Genomic DNA, 20,783 nt, shown 5'->3' on the forward strand with positions numbered 1-20,783 from the left:
GTACCAATCAGCAGCATTTTCTTTAAATCAAAATAACCAAAATGCTCTGCTATTATGGCTACATTAGTTAAACTAAACCAAGTCTATCAAATGCACATCCTCTTAAAGACAAACCAATCCTAAAATTCCCATCCTCTTAAAGACAAAAATTATGCCATTTTCAAAGAATTTCTAATGCACATAATTTGAAAATGCCATCGTCTTAAAGACAAATTTTGTCATTTTCAAAGAATTTCTAATGCGCATAATTTACATGGCTGCTTTCACTTAATTACCATAAGAGGCCAACAATGCAGGAAGGAACCTATAGGCTGACAGTGGCAATGCAGGAAGCAGTCAGCTTTTCAACAAGTGCACATCTCAGACATTAATAAGGGTATAAAACATGTCGAGGCAAGAGAACAGAGCACTTCTCCCCAAGGTAACTGACTGATCAAATATCTGAAAGTTGCACCAATAAAATGCCAAGTGACACGCCACTTGGTGGTCCTGCAACTACATAAATGTTTTAGGTTAAGATGTAAAAGAAGTTAATGATATGCAGGAGAAAACTTGTAATATAGCAAATAGCCTTGCAATCTATATCTCATAGGTACAGGAGCAGGTACATAGTGTACAACATGGGAACTTTTAAAACTTAAAAGCATGGGCGTGTGGGGTGTATGAGAAAATATTGGCTATACTCGTGGGTTCCAAACCCCTTAGCTGAAACTCATAGGGGCACGTCATGTTAACCAAATCTGACCTCAAGGATGTGTCGGCATGGTAAAAATAGTAGGAATCGACCCTTCAATCGTATTTTTGTTGATGTAAAAGTACAATTTCTGCAGGGTGAAAAATTGACACTATTGCAGGCCATTTTTTCCAACTTCCTGAAAATCAGATCAGCATGTGGAACACATCTGGAGGGACAGATGTGAGAAAAAAAGTAAAAAGCAACCAAGAGTTTTTCACTTACGGATTTGGAATCCACAAGTGTAGCCAAATGAATAAACAAATAAACACACACATATATATTTATATATTTTTGGTACTAATGAAGGTATAGAAGTATCGAGTAGAAATCACCTTCTTTCCATTTTTTTTAGATCCAACCTTATGAATGCGATATACAAGGTTTGTTTCGTAGAATATGAGTTCTACGCAGAGTTACCGGAAGCGCCTAGGCATATGGGGAAACGCGCTTCCCCGAAGCGCATTTCGAAAGCGCAAAACGTCGCGCTTCCGAAACGCGTAGGAAAGCGTTTCCCTTTTATGGGAAGTGTGCTTCCCTTTTATAGGAAACACATTTCCTATTTATAGAAAGCGCACTTCTCCCTCGCTTCTCTCTTTTTTCATTTTTTTTTTTATTTTTTTATTTTTGCTTCCCCCTTGCTTCCTAGGTCGCTTCCAGTTCACTTCTTAGGTCGCTTCCGAGACGGTTCGTGATTCGATTCTTAGTCGTCCCACGCTTTCCGCTTCCTAAAATTTTGAAAGTGCCTCGCTTCCCACTCCCACTTCCCGTATCGCTTTCTGCTCCCGCTTCCTCGACGGGCAACCATGGTTCTACGCGATTGTAGCATGTAAGTAGGTTTTCTAAAGAATTCAAAAGTCAATGGCCCACAATGTGCCAACATTTTGTGACAAAAAACTTATATTTTTACATTGAAAAACCACAATCCCAGGTTTGATACTTGCAAACAAACCATGCTGAATACATCTATGTGCTCAAATTGAGTTGATACAGTTTGCAACTATGATTTCTAGCTCAATAGCTATGTAATAGTACCATATATATATATATATATATATATATATATATATTAGGTGGTAGTTGCCTACCACTTTTCCAGCCTACCCGGCTTTGGAATGGTTTTTTCTATTTTTTCTAAAAGCTGACCATGCATATGTGATTTACAAGCTTGATTTTAGAGGAATCAGCTATTGGATTGTTCGATTCTGACATACACATGCAGGTAGGTTTTTATAAGATTTAAAAATTGATGGTCTACAATTTTCAAAAATATTCATTGCTTAAAAAATCTTATTTTTATAAAAAAAACATGATCCAAGTGTCATTTTCGAGCAAATCGACCATGCCAAACACAATTAAAGGGTAAGATTTGCAAAAAACAACCTGAAAATACCTATTCGCTGGCGGTAGGCTCAAAATGTGGTAGGCAGATACTACTTTCATATATATATATATATATATATATATATATATATATATATATATATATAGGAAAATGTAAACCTCTCAAACCTACCCAACAAAAAATATTTATCATATTTTTGGTGTTTTTTCAAAATTATGACTTTACAGATGTGTTCAGCATGATTGATCCACTAGAAATAGATACTTGGATCATTCATTTTGGACTATGTCACACGGACTCTTCTACCAGGGCACCGCACCCGCACCCATGTGGGTGTGACACTTGGACATGGCTTCCTTTGTGTCAGGAGAAGTCAACCACACTGAGGTTCATTTTTGTCTAAAAGTGGATTCGGTTAACCCTAACCAAGTTCAGTTATATCTATATTATGTATAGAAATACATAAATGCACACACATACACTTAGGGTTAACTTAAAACTGTTCAAAATTATATATATACCCTCCCCACACCCTCGCACCCAAGTTTTCTTAAAGTGCCGAATCGCCGCACCCGCACCTATGTGACATAGATTTTGGATGAAAAAATGGTATTTGGAGCCTTAAAAATTTATGAAATTGTAGGTCATTGGTTTTTGAAACCTAACCTTATAAAAAATATCCAAGCATTGAAAACAAATGCTCCAAGAGCCAATTGCTGTAAAAACAAGCGTATAGATCACATCTGTAAGGTCAGAAATTTGAAAAAACACCGAAATCCAGTAAATGTTTCTTATTGGGTGGGTTTTCATTCCTCTCTCTCTCTCTCTCTCTCTATATATATATATATATATATGGGTTAATCTAACATTAAACTAGTTGTGTTTAACATTATATGGATTCAACCTTATGAAAATGACTAAGACTCTTAAAATAATGACATTTATAAAATGCAAGGTTACTTACTGAGGTAAAAAAGGTAACTTTGATAGCATCATAAAGTTATTTTTTTGAAAAAGGATGGTTGACTTTTCAATTTTTTTCAAGTTCAAAAGTAACCATGCATTTTAAAAAGTATTATTCTTTCAATAGTAGTTTAGTAATTTTGGTAAGGTTGAATCCATCTAATGTTAAACACAACTAGTTTAGTGTTAAATTAATCATATATATATATAGAGAGAGAGAGTGATAGCTGCATACCACTTTTTTGGCCTAATGCCAACCTACCAGACTTTTGAAGAAAGTGTCCATGTTTTCCTTAAATCTGACCATAAATATGTGATCTGCATACTTGATTTTATAGAAATAGACTATCAGATCATCTGATTCCAACACGCAGGTAGGTTTTCATATTTACAAATTGATGGTTTAAAATTTTTTATAAATATTCAAGGCTTAAAAATCATGTTTTTTATCAAAAAACATGATCCAGGTGTCATTTCCTAGCAAATCGACCATGCCGAATACATCTTCAGGGTCAAATTTGCAAAAAACAATCCGAAAATGCCTGTTCACTCATGGTAGGCAGCTACCACTTTTCCTATATATATATATATATATATATATATATATATATATATCACCGGCACAAGAAAATTCAAGATAGACTTCTGAACATAGTCACTAGGTTCTGAACATAGACTTCATGAACTTGCATAACCTTTTATCCCCTGATATTATCAAGCATCAGGACTTCATGTCTATTGACATGAATGTTCGGATATCCAAGCACAACTGCAGGTAAATGATCATTAAAAAGATAATGGTAAAACACTGACATAACTGAGTGCATGAGAGCTCTGTTATGAAGTCAAAAGCATAAAAAACATGTTTCAGGTGTTCTAATCAATGAGTGACCCATGCCTCTCCACTTGCGATTTCAAGTAGAGAAGTTTTTCCACTGAAAATGATAGAAGTTTGATGAGGACCAAAGTGATATTTTTCACGTTTATAAGCAGGATATACATGTCACACACATACACATGATACATACTAGCATTACTGTGTTGAGAGGAAACATCAATATCACTAAATTTGTCTAACCAAGAAGTAAAACTCCATGTATGCACACTTAGCTAAATGTACAAGATCCCATACCTTATATTGCAGATTCCGATAGTTGAATTTGTTAAAAGGAACCTGAAGAATTAACAGAAGAAACCTAAATAGCATGTTCCTCCCAATCAAAACGGAAGGTGCTATTTTCTACACACACACACACTTTTATAAGGAAACAAACAAAGCTGCCTAATGCCACTTCCTTACGGGCTTCAAGGAGGAACTCTTAACCACGGAGAGTAGTAACCCATTTGACTCCACAGAGCAGATACAACAAGCAGCATACCAAACAGAGGACTGTTAGTTCAATACAGATGATGATGATGATGAAAAGTTTCGGTCTGCATTCATCCCAGAAACTGATGAACCATATGCTTTGAACGAAGAAGACGACGAGAGTGGTGGTGCTGAAGCTGCCATTGTCGACAAAGCACTCACAGCACTAGCGCTATTGCTGCTGCAGCTGGGAGTCCCATCCATGGATTTTGGAGCAGGAGGTCTCTCAATAACAAGTATACCTTCGAGCATCTGAACTACTTTTCCCATATTTGGCCGTTGGGATGGCTGCTTCTGTATACACCAGAAGCTCACCTGAACTGCCCTCAACAACTCTTCCACATCCACTTGCTTCGCTATTCTGTTGTCCACAATTCTCTCAATGTTTCCCTTCTCAAATTCTTCGAAAGCCCAAGATGAGAATTTTTTCCTGCCTGTTTCCTCGCTCACATCGAAGTTCCTACGCCCACTGATGATCTCTAACAATACCATCCCGTAACTATAAACATCAGATTTCGACGTGATCGGAAGATTGGCAAGCCATTCCGGCGCCAAGTAGCCCCTGGTGCCCCGGACACTCGTTAAGGTTCGATACCGCTGATCCTTGTGATTGATCAGCTTGGCAAGGCCAAAATCAGAGACCTTGGCATTGTAATTCTCATCCAAAAGTATGTTTTCAGGTTTGATGTCACAGTGAACTATGCAATCTCTGCACTCCTCGTGCAAATACGTGATCCCCTTTGCAGTACCCAATGCTATATTGAAGCGGGCATCCCAGTCCAGCCTTGCAGCATTCTCCAAGAAGAGGAAGCTATCAAGCGAACCGTTTCGCATGAACTCGTAGACCAAAAGCCGGTGCCGGCCTTCCGAGCAGAAGCCGATCAGCCTCACCAGATTCAAATGGTGGGTGCTACTGATGGCTGCCACCTCCATCCTGAATTGCTTCTCCCCCTGTTCTATCCCCTCCAATTGCTTAACAGCAACTACAGTCCTGTTCGCAAGCGTTCCTCTGTACACTTGCCCGAATCCGCCCGCGCCGAGCTTCTCTCTGAATCCCTTGGTTGCTTGATGGAGATCCTTATATGAGAATTGAACCGGCGCACCTGAAGCAAATTCAAGAAGAGCAAATTGAGCAGACAGACCTCCGAATTTGCCGTTGCTCTTGCAGATACACCACCAAATAACCATCTCGAGAACGATCAAAGACAAGAGCGTCGCCGCGATCACGATCACTATGGCACCAACGCTGAGCCTCTTCGACCGAGGTCGGCGATTCCCGTCTTGGCCAAGACCAAGATCAGAATTCCTGCTCGGATTCGGGACGCCCGAGCCGCAGACCTTGAAGAACGAAGTGCTAGTCACAGTGGAAGCCTGGTGGATGCTGAGGAAGCCAGAGATCTTGAAGAAGCACAGCCCCGATCCGTCGCTGAAAGACGTCGAGCCGAAGCACGAGCTCGTGCTGAGGCAATTGGTTTTGCAGGGGGAGAAGGGGATGAAGAAATTCATGTTGGAGTTCTGCGTCTCCGGCGGGTACGCGAGGATTACCGTGTTCTTCAGCTAAAGCATGGACATATTGCCGGAGCAATGGGCGAGCCGCTGCTTCCTCCGGCATCCCTGTCTCTGATCGTTGGGATCGACGGGAACGAAATCCAGAGAAGGGCAGGTGCAGAAGGGTTGAGTATCGTTGTAACTACACATCCCCATATCGCCGCACCATCCATAAACGCGGCACTGGTCCTCCACGGCGGACCACTACTGGCCTGCACCGCCGCCGGCAGAAACGACGCTATAAGCCCTGAGATTGCCGTCGGAATCCAATCTCAGGAACCGGAATGCGGCGGAGGACGAATAGTCGCTGCTGTAGACCCACCTCGAGGGCGCCGGAAAGGAAGGGTCTTGCAGCGTCACAACTCCTTCGCTGCCCAGCATCAGAACGGGAGCGGTGAGATTTCTGGCGAAGGTATCGTTTTGAACGCTCCAGTACTCGATGTTGTCGTTCCACCTGAGCGACAGCTTCCCGGTGGAATTGGACATCGAGAAAGAGTAGAGACCCGAGCGGAGGGTCTTCCCGACGGTGAAGTTCTGGTTCTGGACCAGAACGTCGGCGGGACGGCTGAAGGTATCCCAAACGGTGGAGCCCCGGTTTTTCAGGGCGAAGTTGCCGGAATCGTCGAGGGAGGCGACGGAGATGCCGCTGTTCGCGGTTCTGGACTCCCAGACGACGGTGCCAGAGCCGTTGAGCAGGCGGAGGTTGCCATCGGAGGAGAAATTCAGGGTGGCGGCGCCGTCGACGGCACCATCAGCTGTCCAGACGAGGATGGAGGAGGATGAATAGGTTACTCCGGAGAGGAACAGAGATGGGTTTCTGCTGGGATTTGGTGAAGCCGAAGGAAAAGGTCTTGCTTGGGGATGTCCATGACTGAGAAGGCTCCGACGCGCGGAGAACGGAGCCCGGGGATACGTCCGCACCAGTAACCAGCGAGGGAGCTGCAAGCAGCAGCAGAAGAAGAAGAATAAGGGAGGAAGGAGGAAAGAAGAGATGGATGGCCATAAATGATGTCAAGGAAGAAGCAGAAGCAGGAAGAGGAGGAGAAGGAGGAGGAGGAAATGGGAGTTGGCAATGGTCGGATGAAGTAGGAAAGAAGAGATGGGTGGCCATAAATGATGGCAAGGAAGAAGCAGAAGCAGGAAGAGGAGGAGGAGGAAATGTGACTTGGGAATGGTCGCTGTTTGGATTGCGGGTCTTGCAGGGAAGACGAGAAATCATCGCCCGTAAATCACGTCTGCGTTTTGAGGCCATTTTTTCTGCAATCTGCTTTCCCTTTCAAAAGTGCTTTAAAAAAAATTAAAAATCTCTTATAATTTACAAATCCATATATAAAAGGTTCATATTTGATACTAATGTATTACTGAAACTATATTGATATGGAAATCATATGTGCAAGCTGTGTGATCTCAATCTCACTAAATAGGTTTATTTGGTATAGTTTGTTTATTAAGGGTTGGATCTTATTCCTTTTTTTTTTGTTGACCTAAAAAAGATCCTTTAAAACCCTTGAAAAACCTGCTTATAGGGGTGGCAAAACCTGACACGACCCGCCAACCCGACTCTTAGGCGGGTTTGGGTTTGGAAAAAATGAACCCGTTTAATAAACGGGTCGACCCCGCCTAACCCGTTTATTAAACGGGTCGGGTTCGTGTTAGGGGTATGCCAACCCGCCTGACCTGTTTAATAAACGGGTCAGGCGGGTGGGTCAACCCGCCAACCTGACCCGCGAACCTGAGAACCCGTTTACCCAACCCAACCCTTTTATTAAATGGGTTGGCGGGTCGTGTCGGGTTACCCGTTTATTAAACGGGTCGGGTTCGTGTTTGCCACAGCCTACCCGTTTAATAAACGGGTTGGGTTCGGGTTGAGGTATGCTGACACGCCAACCCGACCCGCCAAACCGACCCTATTGCCACCCCTACCTGCTTACATATAGCAATCACATGATTAAAAAACCATTTCCTACCAAACAAGCATGGTACATCACACATTCATTAGGTACATTCATTAGGTCCTATTTGTAAAAAAGGTGACTTCTATTCATTAGTTTCTTACATTCATTATACCAAATATTTATTTTATATAAAAATATCAAAGAACATATAAACTTTTAATAGTATGAAAACTTGTTAAAAAAGTGTTTTTATGGGGTTAATTTTGTGATAAGAATATGGTAAGCGATGTTTTGAAATATCTATTTTTTTGTATAATATATTAACGTTATTTGTGACTTAATTTAACAAAACATGACCAAGGTTGGTGAGTTGCACCAAACTCAATAGGTGGAAGAAAGAGCATTTGCATAGACTTTTGTAAGGCATGAAAAGATGGAAAGAGACCGGTCACGTTTGGCGTAGGAAACACCACGAAACAAAGCTTGGTCCAACGGTCAAGTTGCCAACCACAACATCTATTAAGTTGAAGTCTTAGTAAGTTTTAGAGGTAACATTTGGCAACTTGTTTTGATCCAATTCAACCTCATGGATGGATTCCCCATGTTCAAAATAACGGGAACCAAACATGATCTTATCTTCAAGGCCATCTCTTGGGATTTACCATATCCAAGACCCCAAACAGTAGCCAGCTTTGGGGATTTCGTGAATTTCATTCATTGATTACTTATCCATAAGCTTCCAAACAGAGCCTAGTCCGAGTAATTACTTTTCATGTGATGGTCCTTGTTATAAGCGAACAGCTGCACTCTTATTAAAAATAGTTAGCAATGCTAACTTTGGTTTTTGGAAAGCTCACCAACTGTTAAAACAATTTATATTGAGTAATGTTTTTTTTTAGTTAGGTTCCTTCAAAAATCATAGTTTTAAGTAATTTTTTCTCACATCTAACACCGTAGATGTGACCTATAGGTTTTTTTAGTGGGAACGGGCTTTTGGATCACCAGAATCTAACTTGTATACAGTTTTTTCGGGTTATCCAAAATCAATGGCTATGAAGATAATAGTTTTTTCTAACTTAGAAAAATATGTTTTTTCGTCAAAAAAACATGATCCAAGAGACAATTCCCCTAAATCGAGCTTGCTAAACACATCTAACGGTTCAGATCTATCATAAAACACTTAAAACCTATGAAGCAGAATTGGGCAGAACGAAAAATGGGGCCTAATATGTTTAGTTTTCATTTATAATTGAAGCACATATATATATATATATATATATATATATATATATATATATATATATATATAATGTCTGGTGTCTCGCTTGTTACTTTCTCTCTCATTTCGGTCTATCAAATTTAGTATGAACATACCAACAGGGGCTCCGTTTGTCTGGTAGGAGCATTACATGTCACCTTGTATTGGAAGGTTGCAGGTTCAAAACCCTATGCTATGGTTGTGGTTGAGGTGAGGCCTGCTTAACCCCAGCTCGCTTACATAAAAAGAAAAAGAAAAAAGAGGACTTTAGTATGAACATGTAGCAGTGATGCCCATCCCACCAATCGAGGCTTCTTGTGGGTGCACGTCGGGTTCAAACCCCAGTGGTACCTCGAATAATAGCTGGTGGGCTCTGCCAAACCCCAGCTTACCATGTAACAGTGATGCCCATTAGCCACCTCTGAAAAAAGCTAATTTTTCGAATGTTATAAAAACCCACCCATGTGTTGGAATTGAATACTTCAAGAGCTAATCCCTATAAAAATCAACTACATAGATCACATCTGTATGGTCAGCATTTAAAAATAAAACAAAAAAAAATATATAAAAAACTCATTTAGCACCGACCCATTAATCCCTATATATATTATTTATAAGAGGAAAATCAGCGGTCCAAACTGACCCATTACTCTACAAAGTATATTTATAAGAAGAAAAATAGAAACCCTGACCCAAACGGATCTTGGATAGATCTAATGTCTTCCAAACACAATAAATAATAAAAATAAAATCTAAAGACTTGGATCAAAGATCTTTAATACTCTTTCACCATCTTCTTGCCCTTCTTTTTAGCGGAACTGTCTTGGATCCGACTCCATAGGTGCATTAGAATCAAAGACATTAGCCGTTGGATTATGACATTTCTCATTAAATGGTGGTGGAGATTATGCACGGAGGACACAACTAAAGAGAAACACACAAGAATAGGAGACCATGATATTAACGTGGTTGGGTAAACTAATCACCTACGTCCATACTCTACTCAACACAACTAAGTGTGGAGTTTTCCACTATTAAAAATAGTTACCGGGTTGGTTAAATAGTCTACTACTTTTTATGTTTTAGTCGATTATCATTATCTATTCGGTTACACCTTCTTAACATGATAAGAGTATTATTGGATTCTTGATCTGGGCTGATATTATCCTCAGTAACTTTGACTTCTTGAGCTCCGATTATTATCCTCATTAGCTTTAACCTCTTGAGCTCTGATATTATCCTAAGTAACTTTAACCTCTTGAGCAGGAATGATAAACTCGAGTTTATTGTTGTTATCTCTAGTAATTTCTTGACCTAAGTTGATAAATTCAAGTTTATCATTTGGAGCAGGATTATCGTGACCTGCTGCTAAGTTGATAAACTCGACTTTATCATTTGAAGCAAAATTATCGTGACCTGCTGCATCTTATTTGCTAACAGTCCCCTTCAAACTGGTCGCGGGTGGAGCAGAGAGACCCAGTTTGACTCATAAATCAAGAAAGTCACATAAGAGACTTGGTAAAGAGTGCACAGAAGAGACTTGGTAAAGATGTCAGCAATCTGTTTGGAGAAGGTCACATAACAAGTAATTAGAGTGCCCTTTACAACTTTTTCATGAACAAAGTGATATTCTATTTCGACATGATTCATGTAAGAATGAAACGTAAGCTTGATTGTAGTCTGAAGAGCCAAAATATTGTCACAGAAAAGAATTGGTGGTTGATGAAGAAATAATCCCAAATCACGCAAAAGAAATGTGATCCACATAAGTTAAGTAGTGGTTGATACTATGGATTTGTATTATGCTTCAGAGCTGGACCTAGCAACAATAGGTTGCTTTTTGGCAATTGAAGAAATATAATTGTTACCAAGAAACGTGCAAAATTCAGAGGTAGAGTGCCTAGTAATAGGGCAACCTGCCCAATCAACATCAGAGAATGTATATGATAAAAAAGAGGTTTGAGAGAGTAGCCAGAATAGTGCCATGAACGTAACAAAGAATTTGTTTGACCATTAGAAAATGAGCATTGGTCGGGTTATGCATAAAATGACTGACAAAATTAACACTGAATGATAACTCTGGGTGAGTCATTGTGAGATACTGCAGGCCTCAAACAAGACTCCGATAAAAAGTAGAGTCATGGAATGACAAATCGTCATTTTTTGAACTTGTGGCATAAGTCATCATGGGTGTAGATACAGGCTTGACATCAATCATCTGGGCTTTATCAAGTAGCTCGCAAACATACTGTTTCTAATTCAAGAATAGACCCCCTAAGAACTGTTGGACTTCAATTCCTAGAAAACAGTGCAAGAACTCTAGATCTTTCATTGCAAACTCTTGACTTGCAGTTTTGATAAAATGACTAAGAAATTGACTATCATTATCAGTAAGAATAATATCAACGACATATAATAAGAGAATGACTATCATTGATCCACTTCTGCAAATAAATAATGAGGGGTCAACAATGTTTGAGAAAAAAACAAGAGACAAGAAGAAATTGTCAAATTGATCATTACAGACTCGAGGAGTATTGCTTTAGTCCATATAAGGCTTTCTTTAATTTACAAACAAAATCTAGATGTTTAGGATCTTCAAATCCTAGAGGTTGTTCAAGAAACACAGTTTCATTCAGATGACCATGTAAAAAGACATTTTTAACATCTAACTGTCGAATATCTCAGTTATAGGCCAAAGCAATAGTGAGGACAATACGTATAGTAGCTGGCTTTATAACTGAAGAAAAAGTTTTCATGAAGTCAAACACCCGGGATTTGATCAAATCTCTTAGCAACAAGATGAGCTTTAAACCATTTTAATGAGTCATCACTTTTTAATTTGGTTTTTTTGACCCATTTACTTCGGATTATATGCATTTCATGCTCTTTAGGCACAAGATCCCATGTATTGTTGACATCGAGAGCATGCATCTCCTCATGCATCATATCATGCCACCCTTTATGAGCAAGAGAAGCCTTAAGACTCTTAGGTTCTATATTATTTTTAATCCTTTTTAGGAATTAATTTTATAATTTATTTGTTTTTAAAAACATTCTCCTGATAAAAATAAAAAAGTTAAATTCTCTTGAGATTTTTGTTGTCAATATTTTTTTAATTTCAAACATTTTTTTGGATAGTCTAAGGAAAAAAACCCTACATCACCGACCATACATTGGCTGGCCTCCTGTTGGTAAAACCCTTGAGGTTCCCTTGCCAATCAGGGAGTAAACCCAGCTTTGACCTTGTGGCAAAGGGACGCCAACCATGGGTTTCGACTTGTGACGTCCCGTCAACTTGGTGACATTCACAAGTCGCCAATACCAGATGATCGGAGCCCTTGTAGGCTTCAAACTTCTTCTTCTTCTTCTTTTTTTTTTTTGATAGGCAAGCTGAGGTTAGGCAGACCCTCACCAGTTATACAACGTACCATTAGGATTTGAACTTGCAACGTCCCAACACAAGGTGAAGTTCACTAACAGCTCCTACCAAGCAATGAGAGCCCCCCGTTGGTAGGCCTCAAACTTTTATTACTATTGGGTGTTACTAGAGAAAAAATAAACAAAAGAAGATATCTTGATGTGGCAATGCATTTTAAAAATAAGCCCTTGCACTTAAATACCACAACTTATATTTGATATATCTTACCTTATAAAACCATAAGCATGATACCTTCCCAATATGTGTTTGGTTCACATTTTTGAGTAATATTCCCTTTTTATATTTTCGTAAGGTTAAAAAAAGACAGATTCAAATTGATGGAGCGTGGAGTTTCATCCAAAATGAACAGTGAAATTCAGGAGTAAAAAATTGAGCAAGGAGAGTGGTGCAAAGCCCAATGAAGCATTTAAAGAGCCTATGTAGAATACTACCAAGGCAATGAAAACCTAACCAATAGAAAACCTCCCAAACCTACCCAATAAGAAACGTTTATCAAATTTTAGGTGTTTTTTCTAAAATTCTGACCTTAAAAATGTGATCTATGTGCTTAAATTTATAGGAATCAGTTCTGGGAGAAATTGATTCGGATGCATGGTTATGTTTTTATAAGGTTTCAAAAATCAAGGGCCTACAATTTCTTAAATTTTTTAGACTCTAAATACCATTTTTTTCATCCAAAATGCATGATTCAAGTGTCGATTTCTAGTAAATCAAATATTCTGAGCACATCTTTAAGGTCAGAATTTTGAAAAAACACCAAAAATCCCATAAATGTTTTTTATTGGGTATTTTCTATTGGGTAGGTTTTCATTTTCCTAATTAAGGGTGCTTTTTGGATGACACAGGTTTTTGGTGTAAACCTAGTTTTGTGGTGGCTGTTTGGAAGACACCAAAGTTGGCTTTCATGAAAATTAGGTTTGGCAAAACCTGGTTAAAACTAAGTTCTGAAAAATTGGATTACCCCAGTTTTTTCAGGTGCGCTAACCTGGCTTATCAGGTTTCCCCCTCCACCTACCCTCACGCCCCCACATCATTCCTTATCACCTACCTAGGGCCAACACACACCGAGCCAATGTTTGACCAGAAAATGGCCAGCCTGGTATACCCTTACCGGGCTGTACGAGCTGCCATTTTTCCAGCGATTGGTTGGAAATGGCCAAAATTCACCCTTTTTCTTTTTTGATTTTCCAATCTTCATCCAGCCATTTTCTGGCCAGCCACTAGTCGGGAAATGGACGATAAATTTTTATTATATATATATATATATATATATATATATATATATATATATATATATATATATATATATATATATTGCTCTTGGGTCTTTTTTTGGCCAATGGCCAGCCAAAAAATGTAATATATATATATATATATTACATTTTTCAGTTTTTTTACTTTTTAGGCCATTTTTTGACCATCCACTGACCAGAAAATAACCGGGCTAGTGCCTCCCTGACCAGGCGGCACCTACTAGGCCATTTTCTGATTAGTTACTGGCCGAAAAATGATGACCTATTTTTTCACTATTTTTATTTTTTTTTATCCTTTAAAAATCTGAAACCTAATTTTTTAAGTTTTAAAATACTTCTAAAAATCATATTTTCAAGTATTTTTGCTTGATCTTAACCGTTAGATGTGTTTGTCATTATTTACTACATAGATAGCATGTATTTGGTTAATATTTTTTATGCTTAGATGTGTAATTTAAAGAGGCAAAAAAATTAATGGTTGATATTATACTAAAACTTGATGATAAAATATTTATATTTTTACATCAAATCAATTTGAAAGAAAGTTTGTTTCTTAGTAAATAAGCAATGATAAAGACAACTAATGATTCAAATCCAGCAAAAAAAATACATGAAAGTATGACTTTTAGAGGATCTTAACTGAACCTAATGATAAAAAAAGGTAGGACCATCCCCCTTGTTGTTACAATTTAGTTGGTAGTTTACAACGCAAGTTGTTTTTTTTACTCAAATCACATTTGGTAAATGTGTTTGCATGCTTGATTTAGTGGAAAATGATTCATAGATCATGTTCGTTAAAAAAAAAAACATGTTTTTTGAAGTAAGGAAAAGTAGTGTATTTACAACTATCAATTTTTGCATAGCTGGAAAAACTTATACGCTAGGCGGATTCTAGTTTCATTTAAAACAATAATTGTATCGTTTGGACAAAAATATAAAAAAAGTAGAGTTTGCTAAGTCATTTGTGCATACAAACTATTGTAGCAAACTTTAACCCTATATATACCTAGGGGTGGCAATCGGGTCGTGTCGGCGGGTTGGTAGGTCAGCATACCTCAACACGAACCCAACCCGTTTATTAAACAGGTCAGCTGTGGCAAACACGAATCCAACACATTTATTAAACGGGTGACCTGACCTGACACGACACAACACGACACAGCTAACCCGTTTAATAAATGGGTCGGGTCGGGTAAATGGGTTGGCGGGTTGGGTTCGTTTTAGCGGGCGGGTCAGGGTCGGGTAAACTGGTTGGCGGGTCGAGTACGGGTAAACGGGTTGACCCACCCGCCTAACCCGTTTATTAAACAGGTCAGCCGGGTTGGCGGGTTGGCATACCCCTAACACTAACCCGACCCGTTTAATAAACGGGTTAGGCGGGTTGACCCATTTACGACACGAACCCGTTTAAGCCAAACCCGAACCCACCTAAGAAGCGGGTTGGAGGGGTCGGGTTGGCAGGTCGTGTCAGATTTTGCCACTCCTATATATACCTAAGGTCCCTCCATGGTTTTAGAAAAATCACCTTCTTTTGAAAAGATTATGGGATCCCGCACCTACAAGCTGGGGTTGTTCCTCCTCGACTGACGAGGGATAACTCCAATTAGACTTGGGCATTCAATTGGATCTGGATATTCTCGCCGTACCTCAAACTTAAAGGGATTCAGATCTCATTTTCTGGTTTCTTATCATAATTAGAGACACTTGGAAAATATAGGGGAATTCATTGTGTCAAACATTGTTTTACTTCGTGTTCTCTTCTCTCCTATTTATACATCTCCCATGGTGAACGAGAGCTTTCTGCTTTATTTCTTTTTTTGTAAGAAAAGGAAACCACTTGCACAAGATGGTTAGGGATGGATTTATGGGAATGACCCTTTAGGATTCCTACCTGTCCCTTCGTCAATCATCCCACATACCTCCACTCTCTTGGAACTTCTCCCCTTCACTTCAGCCTTGCAGTGACGGGTACACATACACCTTGTATATTGAACTCATGACTTCCTTCAAAGCTAACCCAGTCAACCAGGTTTGTGGAGCCCTCATGAGCTTAGAGCTTCTTGTTTTCTTACATTGAAGTTTTTCTAAATCCCTCTTTGCCCTAGATTTAGATTGATTCTGGATTCCTCACTTGTACTTTGCAGTTGGTACAGCAACTCAAACACCATATAATTAACCTGATAGATAGTGTTGAAAAATTACATGGAAAATCCGGCAACTGAGCTTTGCCTGAAGGTAAGCTCGGCGGCACGCATTCGATGCACCTTCTTTAAAATGACATTTACCCCAATTAAGATCAAGTCCTTGATGCAATGAGCTACATGCATCCTCACCCACTGGATACAACTGAACTTTGCCTAATTGCATGATTGACTTAAGTGAGAATCTTAACCTAATAGCATCCATAACAAATCTTGAAAGAAACATAGATATCTCTAAAGAGGCTAAAATAGGCCTTTGATTGTTTCATATCTCATAACAAATTTCCACGTGAAATCTTATGTTTGGCAAACAAAAACTCTCAAACAATTGGCTGACTTCTAAGTTCCTTAAGACACCCCATCCCTTAAATACACTGGATTTGTAGCTTGATTGCTAGTTGGCAAATATCTAAATGTTAGACACCAATGAGGTGGTATCCCATTTGGTAAGGGGGTCCTGTGTCAAGCTGAAGCCCAGGATTGAATCCCTCTGCCACATGGGGTGGCTGTTATTCTGGTAGGGATCCACCCAACCCCAGCTTGATTATAAATAAAAAAAAAAAAAACATGTGTTAGAGATCTTAGGATCTCTTGAGGAGAAACCAAGAGTAGCAAAAACATGCAAAAAATACTTTTCCTCTACTTGATCTCTTAAGAAATTCAACAAACACTTGGTAGGCACAATCACATAAACCCCAACTAGATGCAATCACCTGCACCAAAGCAAACATACAATCTAATATAAATGAAAAAAACACACATGAGAAATCCAAGCAAATGAAAGAATATGCCGATTTACAAAAATAAAAAAAAAACTTTTCAAGAGAAAAGAGAAAAATCATAGGACCACTGCAACAAATCCACTATGTGAATTAGGGTTACAATGTTTTTTTCTCAACTTTCCAAGCTTGAGGATACACTATTCTTGTTTACAAGAATCTCCCATATGCTCTCTTGGTGTTAGAAAAACCCTTGTCTTTTCTCTCTCACAAAGAAGAGGAACCTCACACTCTATTATCTCTCACATGTCTTTCAACAACAATAGAAGACTTAAAGACAATTAAAATTTAAAACCACCACTTAAAATATGAACAAAAATGTACCTTTATAAGTGAAACCAAGTTTGACTCTCTACAAAAGTGGACCACCCAAATGAGGATAGACCCAACCCAATAGGATCTTTAATAGATGGATTCCAGATCACCTTGGATATGAGATTCAAGGCTATCAAACCTGATATAAGGAACTCTGATTAAAAGATATGGTTTGTGTCCAAGGTGAATTTAATTAGACCCTACTGCAAATTTCCTTATTTGTATGGTTACTATTAATCAAGTCATGATCATGATAGAAAATGAAAATAATCAAGGGAGAACAAATCAGGTCCCATCTCAACCACAGGCAAATATCCAAAATGGACTAAGAGCAAATTGGCTCCAAGAACAAGAGAATCATGTTCCTCAAGAAGAAGATGAATACATGAGAGGAAGACAATGTGTAAAAACAGGTCCTATTATTGCAACCCTTCCCTGATCAAGGCATGCCTGACTCATAAAAAAAATTCATGTTATTTATACATGGAGTATATATATTTCCTATTTATTACACTTAATATAGTTTTTTTATATAATTAAAATGAATACTTCATATTTTACATGTATATTTTTCATGGATCCTTCTCTCTAAATATTACACTTAAAATATGTATCTGACATAAAAATATGTATATTTGTATCTCCATGGGCTTACCCAAGCCATGCTTGGGCTCAACTTGTTTAAGTTAAATGAGATGCTCGTGGCTCGGCTCACCATCTGTATGAGCCTATCTCGAACGAGATTGTGACAAGACAAACCTAGCCGCGGGGCCGTACTTGTGTTTTATGGGGCTTGAGGCGGAGAAAAAAAATGGGCCCCTTAATAGTAGGAGTTCGGGGTCAGGGCCTCAAAATTTTTTGAGCCCTTATTAAAAATGGGCTCCTTAATTAAAATAGCCCCCTTATTAATAATAGGAGTTCGGGGGCAGTGCCTTGGAATTTTTTGAGCCCCCTATTAATAGTAGGAGTTTGAGGGCAAGGCCTCCAATTTTTGGGGGCCCCTAATGAAAATGAAATTCTTATTAAAAATGGGCCCCTAAAATTTTTTTTGGCCCATGGGCCCTGAGGCCCAAGTCTCATTGGCCTCTTGACAGGTCCGGCTCTGCCTAGCCGAGTCGCAAGCTGCTAGATCTATAAGGCAAAACTTAAAGAGATGGAAAATATTTGAGTCAAAAGAAAGGAAAAAAAGAAGTTATGAAAAGCACTTTAGAAAAACAGCAAGAGCAGCTAAATATCGTACTCTTTTGGCAAGTTGAGAAAGGAGAAAAAGAAAACTTGCAGTATTAATTGAAAATTTTCTATCAAATGAGTATGACTATGCCCCTAATTAGACACCCCGTATGTTAAAAAAGTTTAATGATTCCATGGTCTATAGATTGGCACATCTATGTTCTTTAATGATCAAAATATTAGAGAAATAACCACGTCTTGATCAGTTGGTTCTCTTGGAAAGTTATTTGACCTCATCCATTCTAACCCTAATAATAAGTCTAGTGGTTTCAATAGTAGAATCACCATCTTAAAAAAAAACGATTGAAATACAATATTCATGCACTCCTAATTATTAGTATGTAACTTGAAACAAAAAGGATAAGTATGCTCGTGATTTCATCGACTACTAGAGAGTTCCCCTTAACTAGATGAACCTATCACTCAAACCTATGTTTTCAATTTTCTTCTGAGTTTTTTTTCTTGGCAGTCACATAGTCAATTTGACAATTTTATACAACCCTTAAGGGTTTAGTTGGCATGGATTGACAACATTGGTCTAGATGCACAGCATCTAGATTATATATCAAATGGCTAGCTGAGATTAAAAAATAAAAATAAAAATAAAATATCCATCTAGGCAATTGGATGCCGTTCATCACACCGATGCACGGCATGCTGGTTACCTTGACATTAACATCATCAGGGGAGCCTTGATCTGACCTGTATCCGGTATCCTAAAAAAAATAGCAAAATTGATAAAAATCAGCAATATTTAGCACATTAACTGGTTAAGCACGCCTAAGTTCAATTCGGATCTATTAGACATGTCCCAATCTGAATCTACTTTCCTTATGAAGACAACCGGATAAAGCCTAGGACAGAGATCAGACTCTACATATTTCATTGGGCTCCAATCACCTTGGATCCACTCATTTCCATTAACATCTGAATTCATATCTCAAATTTCAGACTTAGTAGACTCTTGGGGCACGTTTGCTTGTCACAGAAAGTGTCGCGACACGTTCTTCCGTGATCCACACACACACAGGAACTGAATCCGTAGAAAGGGTGGTCCAGCATGTAAAATGGGGGCTGCTTTCTGCGAGGAAAGCAGTTCCCATGTTTGTGTTGCATTGTGGGGGCAGAAATGGCACTGGCACCTATGCATTTTCGCAAAAAAAAAAAAACTCTCTTTTCTGTGACATGCAAACAGGCCTTTGGTAGAAGCTGGTTTAACCTTGCAAGTAGTATGGTGTAGGTTACAATTAGCTAGGGATGCAAATGGCTCAGATTCAAGATGGAGGTTTAGCAATTTTTGGCTGTTATGAAATCATCAGAATCCCCACGTATTTAGCTGTTCCAGATCCTAACAGTTTGCATTCCTACTCACAATCGAGATCCACTGATGACAGGATTCAATGCTGCCATGTGATTGGCTGCAAATGAGTTTATGCTGCCATGTGATTGGTTGCGAAAGTGGAGTTCAGAGATCATGGGATCTCTGTCCACAATATGCAGCCAAGAACGTACATGACTAGTAGGACTTGTTAAACAAGTCAAATGAGATTAAAAAAGTCCTACGAGTTTTTGCATAGGCAGCTTTTGAGGTAAAAAAAGTCACTTTCTTTGGCTTCATTTTTCTCTAAAACAACAAACTCTCTACCTAATTAAAAAAAAAAACTCTACCTGATTAACTATATGCTTTAAATAAAAAATGAAAAATCATTTTACTTTTAAAAGTAATTATATATTTTAAAAAAATTATTTTTCAAAAATATTTTAATAAATTAAATCAACGAATGGTGCCATCATTACTATAATATTTAAAATTAAATAATTTATACACCGTGGTGTATGGAGTCTTTTTTGCAAGGATTCAGCTACCAATGTTGTGTTTAACCATACAGACATGTTTAGTTATTTGCCATGTTAACAAAGCTTAATCATCTCCAATACATCGTAAAAGATAGTGAAAAGCCACATATATATATATATATATATATATATATATATATATATATATATATATATATATAGAGAGAGAGAGAGAGAGAGAGAGAGAGAGAGTTGAAAACTGCGTTGGAACACCCTGCAGTGGCAAGTTCAACTTTTCTCCTTCATCCACATATAGGGCCTCTTTCAACAAAACCATCAGCCATTTATGGGGAACCCTAACAGCAGGTCTCACGCGTGGTCCCATATCAACTTTTTACCTTTGGAAAAGCGAAACCAAACTTTGCTATCCTAAATATCTCCACTAATTTTGTCAACTTTGATGCAGAAAACAACAAATAAACTGAATGATGAGCTTCCTTACGACCTCTTTCCAGACTACCTACCATTGTTCCCTACCATTCTATTAAATATAATAATAAAAATAGAAACCAACCAAGAAAAACAGTCCAAAGAAGCTCAGATTAACACAAATGTGAAGCGGAGAGAGAGAGAGAGAGAGAGAGAGAGAGAGAGA

At 38.6% G+C, this 20,783-nt stretch overlaps 1 protein-coding gene across 1 annotated transcript; it reads right to left on the reverse strand.

Annotated features, from left to right (window-relative positions):
* Positions 1-4,119: 4,119 nt before the first annotated feature.
* LOC149847295 (G-type lectin S-receptor-like serine/threonine-protein kinase At1g34300) lies at positions 4,120-6,130 on the reverse strand. Its single transcript, XM_089996914.1, has one exon. The coding sequence runs from the start codon at positions 5,914-5,916 to the stop codon at positions 4,435-4,437; it is 1,482 nt and encodes a 493-aa protein (XP_089853040.1). The 5' UTR covers positions 5,917-6,130; the 3' UTR covers positions 4,120-4,434.
* Positions 6,131-20,783: the final 14,653 nt, after the last annotated feature.

This window comes from Nuphar pumila, chromosome 2, assembly GCF_984573655.1.
Source record: "Nuphar pumila chromosome 2, dmNupPumi1.hap1.1, whole genome shotgun sequence".
NCBI lineage: Eukaryota > Viridiplantae > Streptophyta > Magnoliopsida > Nymphaeales > Nymphaeaceae > Nuphar > Nuphar pumila.